Below are 8,424 nucleotides of genomic sequence, written 5' to 3'. Positions count from 1 at the left end.
CCATGATCATCTATTGACTAACGAGCTAGCCAACTAGAGGCTTGCTAGGGACACATTGTGATCTATTTATTCACACATGTATTACTGTTTCCTGTTAATACAATTATAGCATGAACAATAGACGATTATCATGAACAAGGAAATATGATAATAACCATTTTATTATTGCCTCTAGGACATATTTCCAACAATGCTAGCAGGACAAACCTGAATAAGCATGAGCCGACCTTTATGTGAGAGGAGCTTCCCTCTCCAACCAACAATTCTCTTTCAAAATTTATCTATAGAGGTTGAATATCCTCCTTTATAAGATTTTCATGGTGAAGAGGAATCCCAAGGCATCTAATGGGAAAACTACATGCATTGTGTTCTAATAGGTTTAGGAAGATCTTGATATAATCATCTTCGATACTGATAGGAATAAGCTCAGTCTTGTTGTCGTTGAATCTCATGCCAGAAACTTGTTCAAAGTAGTTCAAGATTGTTTTCAGGTTTTGGGCATGATGTGAATCATTATATAGGAGTATTATAGCATCATAAGCATACTGAAGGCATATAACCCCCGTGGAAAACCTCAGTGCAAAGCCTTTTGATCAAATGATGAGCAAAAACTTTAGAATAATCCTAGTAAGGACATCGACTACTAAATTAAATAAAAGAGGGGAAATGGAACCCCTTTACCTTAGCCCTTTGCCGGTGACAAAGAAATCCCAATCAACATTGTTTATTTTGACACGAGATGAGCCTTCATGGGTGATTTGGTGGGTCCAAGATAGCCATTCATCACTAAGGCCTCTAATTATAAGGATTTTAACTAGAAACTCAAGGTTCACTTTATCAAAAACCTTTTCATAGTTTAATTTAAGCACTAACCCATGAGTCTCACTCACTTTGAGGAAATCATTGACTCGTAGCTGCTCGCTCAGCTTAGGAGTAGCGATTAGTCGCTGAATCGGCCTATTAACTGGATTAACCGGTTAACCATTAATCAGTGTAATTTCAAACACAATAGAAGAAAATTTTGTATCGAGAAAAAAATCTACATTGCAAATATGAAGTAAATGGCACCATTTTCGTTTCTTAATAGGTGAAAAACATGTGTACCATAACAATCAACCATGTGGGCATACAAAGTATCAACAAACATGTATACAAGAACACCACTTTTTTGTTGATTTTCACCTAGGGATGCATCTTCGAGAGATTGCGCCCACACGACGGTGACAGACAGTGGAAAAGTGATGGAGGCCATGCAGGGCGTCTGAACAGGTCGATTGTTGGAGGTGGCGGGTCCTAAAGAATGAGGGGAAGTAGTGGCGCATAGATGGAGAAGATAAAGCAGCAACACACATAGGAAGAGGGAAAGCGGCGACGCGCCGATGAGGACCTGATCAATCGCCATCTCAGTCGGGAGGGGACGAGAGGAGCGGGAAGGGGTGGGTGAAGGGCTAAGCCCTTAGCTCTTTAAGAGCAGCAGGGCCGCAGGTGCTGTGAGGGGTTATGAGCCAAATAACCGGTCTTTGTTTGCTCATGAGTTAGCGGGCCAACAGGGATTAATCAGCCTGGCAACCAATTAATTGGTCTAACACACCATTTAATCGGCGTGACAAGTTCACGCGATAAACAGGTGTTATTCGATTCGGCCACCCAATGAGTAGTGATTAAACTGGCCAATTAACTGATTAATCACATGAATTCTTGAACAATGGTCTCACTAGAGGGGACACAATGTAAAATGTCATGGGCAGCGACTACACTTTTGAAATATACCTACCTTTATGGAAGACAGATTGATTACTAGAAATTATTCTCTATAAAATAGTGTAGAGCCTATTAGCAAGAACTTTGATAAAAATGGTACTACAATTAAGCAAGTTGATAGGTCTGAACTTTTTCATAGATGTTGCTTCAGATTCTTTAGAAATGTGGGCAAGCACGGGAAAATTAAGCCTATAAATGTCTAATTTTTCATTATAGAAATCATCAAACATAGCCATTAAATCACTTTTTTTCAAGCCCCAAAAGTGTTGATAAAAAAAGAAATGAATCCCATTTGGTCTAGGAGCACCACCAGAGTAAGAATAAAAATAGTTCTTTTAACTTCAACTTCAGAAGATGGTGCCTCTAAAAGCTCATTTTCAATTATCCACACCTCTTCTTCAATAGAGTAAAAGTTTACATTTAAATTAAAGCCTTATTTGGGTTCTAGATTAGAGTGGCCTTTGTAGTAGCCACTAACTACCCTCATCATACCTTTAATCTCAGTCACTGGACCAGCAGAACCATCTAAAGTGCGAATATAGGTTTTCCTTCTTCTTTGGTTATCTACTACACGAAGATATCCAATATTCCTATCTCCCTCCTTAACATCCTTATCTCTATACCCTTGTTTGGCTTTGGTTTTTTCTTGGAGCCACCCTTTTTGCAACTCCGAATCAATGAATTTAAGTAGCAAATTTCAGCTTCTGATAAGTCTGAGGATATAGGTTTAATATCTAACTTATCATACTCCTCTAACAGGACCGTTTTAAATCTCCTCGCGTAGGCCTCTTCATTAGAGCTCCACCCTTCGATGATTCTAAGCTTTGTAATTTTCTCCTCCCAAATGTCAATAGGTGTTTTCGGAAGAAGTTGGTTCCTTCTAAATTTTGGTCACCGAGCCTTTAAATCTCCTCACCACTTTTCAAGTGGGTAACTACTGGATTTAGGGGAGAGATCAAGCCAGAGAGCCCCGGATCAAAGGGGTATGATCTCTACCACATCTTGGTACGACTCTACAAGTAGAGAAAGAAAAAATCTTACCTAATTATGTGTCAAAGAGCCTATCTATGGTCGACATTATTAAATCAGCCTGATTATTTATCCAACAAATGTCCTACTAAAAAGTTAATCTATAATAACATCCAAATTCCAATCAATCCATTGAAACCGTCACCCCATTCGTTGTTAATGACACCATTACTCTCATATCTAGAACACCTAACGAGGTTAAAATATCCATCTATTAGGGTGTGAGTAGAAACCTCTATGAACATGCTATCCAACTCATATATAAATGCTTCTTTTCCTTCCTCATAAGGTGAGCCATAAATTGTAATAATTCTAGAATCCTAATTATTACTCTAAATCTAAACATTGCAATATATTAAAAAAATCTAAGATACACCAACAAAAAATGTCGAATACATCTAAGTCCACCTCCATTAGGATGACACCAACGAGCATGTAGATGGTAAATTGTTCCAAGCAAGGACCCTAGTAGGGTGTCAGTGAAGCTCTCCTTTTTAGTTTTATGAAACCCTACCATAGTATCACGCGTTTTATTGACAATGTCTACAATTAAATGTTTTCTATCACGGGTAGCTATGCCCGTAACATTTCAAAAAAAGAGAATTCAACAGTATCTCATTCGTTAGAAGATCAAAAATGCCCCTGAAAAATAGACACCTAAAAGTCCGTTTTTTTAAGATATAAAAAAACGGCCGACCTGTTTCTTATTCCGATCTTCATTTAGCAGAAATTTCTTCTTTCGTCCTCCCAACAACGCCGCCGAATAAAGCGATCCCACAACAATGAATCGAACATAGGAGAGAATCGACTACAATCTGGGGAACTTCAGTTCGCCTTCAATATAGGAAAGCTGAATAAAAAACATCTTTGCTAAATGAAAAATTCCAGATCATCGTATATCAGAGTTAGAGTTTAGATCGATCATGGCCGTCGATCGTCACTTGATCATGGATGATGGATCCAACGGCGGGGAGGAGCCATCATGACGCCAGGCAAGCATCCCGTTGCCATCGCGGCGCGGCGCCACCGCAGTGCGGCAGGCACGACGCGGCCTCTTCAAGTCTTCCCTGTGAAGCAAGAACCAGCTCAGAGATCCCGCAAATGGTAGCTCGCCTCCTCTTCTAGCCCACCCTCCACCCACCCGCCCACCCACCCTCCTCCCCACACGCAGCCATGCCGGGGCTCGCCGCAGCGGACGCCTCGCCGCCGGCCGCGGCGCCGGCGCCGCGGCGGCTCTCCTCGCCGCTCCCGAGGCGCGCGCCGCCGTCGCCGTCCCCCTCGTCCGCGTCCCGCGCGCTCGGCAAGCCGGCGCGGAAGTCGCTGGGGCAGGGCCAGCACCCGGAGGCGACGGACGAGGCGGCGCTGGACAACCCGGATCTGGGCCCCTTCCTGCTAAAGCAGGCGCGGGACGCCATGGTGTCCGGCGAGGGCGGGGGCGCGGCGCGCGCGCTCGAGTTCGCCGAGCGCGCGGCCCGCGCGCTCGAGCGCCGCGGCGAGGGCGCCGAGCTCGAGCTCGCCATGAGCCTCCACGTCGCCGCCGCGATCCACTGCGGGCTCGGCAGGCACGCCGACGCCGTCCCCGTGCTCGAGCGCGCTGTTGCTGTCGTCACCCCGCCGCCCGCGCCGGCCGAGGGCGAGGAGGCGCCGCAGCCGGAGGAGGAGGAGGCGGTGGATGACCGCAAGGGGGAGGAGTGGGCGCTCGCCGCCTTCTCCGGATGGATGCAGCTCGGCGACACCCACGCCATGCTCGGCCGCATGGACGAGTCCATCGCCTGCTACGGCAAGGGCTTCGAGATCCAGATGGCCGCCCTCGGCGACCGCGACCCCCGCGTCGCCGAGACCTGCAGGTCAGTCGCCGTTTCTCGATCTAGATCCCCCTCTCCGTTGCTTCCACCTCCTCCAAGTTTGCTCGTCAAAAGCAAAATCTTCACCTTTTTTTCACTGCCTTCAGTTTTAGTTTTATATTGCCGCGGATCTCGGCAGAACTGGCATTAAGATCACACCAAACACATAAGAAATTCACAGAGAATGAAAATTTTAAAATGTGCTGTTCTTGTCCAATGAGCAGGTATCTGGCTGAAGCGCATGTGCAGGCTCTGCAGTTCGACGAGGCTGAGAAACTGTGCCGCAAAGCCCTCGAGATCCACCGGGAGCACAGCGCCCCTGCATCCCTCGAGGAGGCCTCCGATCGCCGCCTGATGGCCCTTATCCTCGACGCCAAGGGTGACTACGACGGCGCCCTGGAGCACCTTGTGCTGGCCTCCATGACCATGGTTGCCAATGGCCGTGACGTCGAGGTTGCCACGATCGATGTCGCGATAGGCAACACCTACCTCGCCCTTGCTCGTTTCGATGAGTCTGTCTTCTCCTACCAGAAGGCCCTGACCGTCCTCAAGTCTGCCCGTGGGGATGACCACCCTTCGGTGGCATCCGTCTTCGTCCGCCTTGCAGACCTCTATCACCGCACAGGGAAGCTCCGCGAGTCCAAATCCTACTGCGAGAATGCTCTCCGTGTCTATGCGAAGCCCGCGCCTGGTGCTGCCCCTGATGAGGTTGCTGGAGGCCTAATGGAGATTGCTGCCATCTATGAGGCGCTTGGAGACCTTGATGAGGCCTTAAAGCTTCTTCAAAGGGCGCTGAAGTTGCTCGAGGACTCACCAGGGCAGTGGAGCACCGTTGCTGGTATTGAAGCTCAAATGGGGGTGTTGTACTACATGATAGGGAGATATGCCGATTCAAGGAACTCGTTCGAGAGTGCGGTTTCCAAATTGAGGGCTAGTGGGGAGAGGAAGTCCGCATTTTTCGGCGTTCTGCTGAACCAGATGGGGCTAGCTTGCGTACAGCTGTTCAAGATTGATGAGGCTGCACAGCTGTTTGAAGAAGCACGGGCAGTTCTAGAGCAGGAGTGTGGCGCCTCTCATCCGGATACTCTTGGTGTGTACAGCAACCTGGCTGCGATCTATGATGCCATGGGAAGGTATGTCTTGAAAACACAAACTAGATTCTTCTGCAACCCCTAGTCATTTTATTCAGAACCTGATCATATCTTGTAGTGTAATGCATGTATGATCTCTAAATTGTTGGCATATGCTTGTATCTTCTCCTCATTGTTTACATCTGTAGATTAACGCCCATGCCCCATGGTTTTATTGTGCTATATCTGAAGGAATGAGCAGTAGGTTGTACTTTGAAGTTCTAATGGTTTCTAAAATCTTTAATGTGGTGGGTGGCTAGATTTAATTATTCTATGCAAGGTTGCTCAATTTAATTGCAAACAGCCCATATATAAATCTTGACGAATCATGCTTTGATCTTCACTTCCTCCATGTGAGGGCATCATTCTGTCTTAGTGGTCCATCATCTAGACACCAACATGTTGCTGCAAGCTAATGATTTACACAACTTGGTCTAAATTAATGGCAAGTGACCCATGAGTTCCAAGCTAACACACACTGGACCTGTTACTGGGGCTGTTGAATTTAGGCCTAAGCAAACATCTACATTTATGATTTTGTTTTTTCCTTCAGTCCTATATGACCACCTTTGTCTCTTCAGCATATGATTGCATTTCGCCTGTGATCTTGGCATCGGCACAACTGCGACTGTTGAATTGGCAGTGTGCATAATGAATTTAGGATCTCTATGGTTACACATATGCTTGTAACAGCATTTAGCACTCATTGCTTACAGCTGTAGGAGTAATGGAGCTGATTTTGTTCTGCTCTCTGAAGAGATGAACATGTGGGGTCCGCTCGTAAATTATGATGCTTTGTTAAATGTTGAACAGGCCGGTGGGTGGGGGTGGGCTACCTAATTTAAATTGCACACATCCAAGAGATTGCTTGCTGAATTATCGGTTGGTCATTCCTGCCATCTGAGGGCATCTTTTTATTTTAGTGGTCCATCATCTAGTTGCCCACATGTTGCTTCATGTTAATGAGTTATGTATACAATATGATTTTAATTCATGTTCCCTGTCCTTCCTGTTAGATGACCCATTTCTGTCACTTGATATCTTTTCTATATGAAGTAGCATGCTCTGGGTTCCGCTATCACATTATAGCAGAACTTACCAAGTGCCACAGTTCTACCAGTAACAAAAACAACTGCCCACAGAAGGAACAACTGAACATAAACAACTGCCCAACCAACACCATATGCCTAACAAGAATGTTTCTCCATTACTTGACACTTGGTTTATGATGATCCATCAGGGTGGAAGACGCGATCGAGATCCTGGAGCACGTGCTGAAAGTGCGTGAGGAGAAGCTGGGCACGGCGAACCCGGACGTGGAGGACGAGAAGAAGCGGCTTGCGGAGCTGCTGAAGGAGGCAGGGCGGTCCCGGAACCGGAAGCAGAAGTCGCTGGAGAACCTGTTCGGGTCCGGTGGTGCTGCGCGGGGCGCCAAGAAGGATGGCTCCGGGGGCAGGCGGTGGACCAACTTCGGGTTCAGGAGCTGAGCCGAGGAGAAAACAGTGCCGCGGGCCCTTGTAACATAAGAGGAGAGAGAAAGGGAGAAAAGGAAGGGAAGAGAGAGAAGCATGTGTAAAGAAAGAAAGGTGTTGCTGGTAGAGTAGGAAGGAAGATGAGATGATTGTGGTTGCAGTTTGCTTGAGGTTTCTACATGTTCTACATGTCTTGGTTGCTGTGTACTTGTTACTGGAAGTGTTATGTTGGGAGTTCTTTTGTTTTACAGTTAGTTAACTGGCTCTTCTGCTGCTGTTGTATCTGGATAATTTAAGCAATATATATATACACTGTTGGTTGGTTGTGCTGGTGGTTCCTTGATTTGTTTGCTACTTCCTCTGTCCCAAAATAAGTGTCGTTCGGCTAGTACAAAATTTATATTAATTTTGTATTAAATTTGCGACACTTATTTTGCGATGGGGGAGTACTTTATACATGAGGCTAACTTGGGCTTCGCCATCGGCCCGCCAAGCATGTTATTGTTGTCGGTTGTTTCGTTTTGCTTTTATCGCATCGGCTTGGGATTAATTATGTTTTGGCGGATTTTTTATCTGCGTTGGCTGCTGTTGAAGATGGTATTTGTTTTGGAAGAAGAGTGGAGTTGTTCAGGTGTCAACCAGTGTTAGTTGTGTAAGCCCTTGGGAACTTCATTTTCACACTGAAATTGTTCTTTTCTTTGAGATTTTTTATTTTCGAGAAATATTTCACACTGAAATTGTTGCTACTGTTCACATGGGGCGGCTCAGAAAACTCTCACTCGCTCGGCTAGGCTTCTTTCTCCACTCCCTCGCTTAGTTTTTTCCGCGCTCAAGTGCTAGCCCTGTAAAAATCAAATATTTGGTTCTAAAATAATAAATATCAAATATTTGGTTTTAAAATAATAAAAATCAAATATTTTTTACTTATTTGAAAAAATATACGATGAGTAAACAATGTATTATTGGATAATTGATAGAAAAACGCATATTTATGTAATATTTATTCATAACAAGGATCATACATATAGGCAGTACGTTCATAAGCAAGTAAACCGACTCCTGCATACATCTATTACTACTACTTCACTTATCAACCGCTATTCAACATGCATTTAGGGTATCAAATAAAAATAGAGTAATATTTGGAACAAGGTGACATGATGTAGACAAAGTAAACTCAACTAATAT

At 45.2% G+C, this 8,424-nt stretch overlaps 1 protein-coding gene across 1 annotated transcript; it reads left to right on the top strand.

Annotated features, from left to right (window-relative positions):
* Positions 1-3,807: 3,807 nt before the first annotated feature.
* Positions 3,808-7,560, top strand: LOC123401279 (protein KINESIN LIGHT CHAIN-RELATED 1). The gene is made up of 3 exons (XM_045095052.1): positions 3,808-4,637; positions 4,859-5,767; positions 7,005-7,560. Exons 1-3 carry the CDS (start codon positions 3,964-3,966, stop codon positions 7,249-7,251), a joined length of 1,830 nt encoding a protein of 609 aa, XP_044950987.1. The 5' UTR covers positions 3,808-3,963; the 3' UTR covers positions 7,252-7,560.
* Positions 7,561-8,424: the final 864 nt, after the last annotated feature.

The sequence above is a fragment of the Hordeum vulgare genome, chromosome 6H (assembly GCF_904849725.1).
Source record: "Hordeum vulgare subsp. vulgare chromosome 6H, MorexV3_pseudomolecules_assembly, whole genome shotgun sequence".
Lineage (NCBI taxonomy): Eukaryota > Viridiplantae > Streptophyta > Magnoliopsida > Poales > Poaceae > Hordeum > Hordeum vulgare.
This window is presented reverse-complemented; position numbering and strand designations above follow the sequence as displayed.

Coding starts and splice junctions, on each gene's coding strand:
- LOC123401279 (XM_045095052.1), top strand. CDS start 3,964: ATGCCGGGGCTCGCCGCAGCGGACGCCTCGCCGCCGGCCGCGGCGCCG. Junction 4,638..4,858: donor CGCGTCGCCGAGACCTGCAG/GTCAGTCGCCGT, acceptor TCCAATGAGCAG/GTATCTGGCTGAAGCGCATG. Junction 5,768..7,004: donor ATCTATGATGCCATGGGAAG/GTATGTCTTGAA, acceptor ATGATCCATCAG/GGTGGAAGACGCGATCGAGA.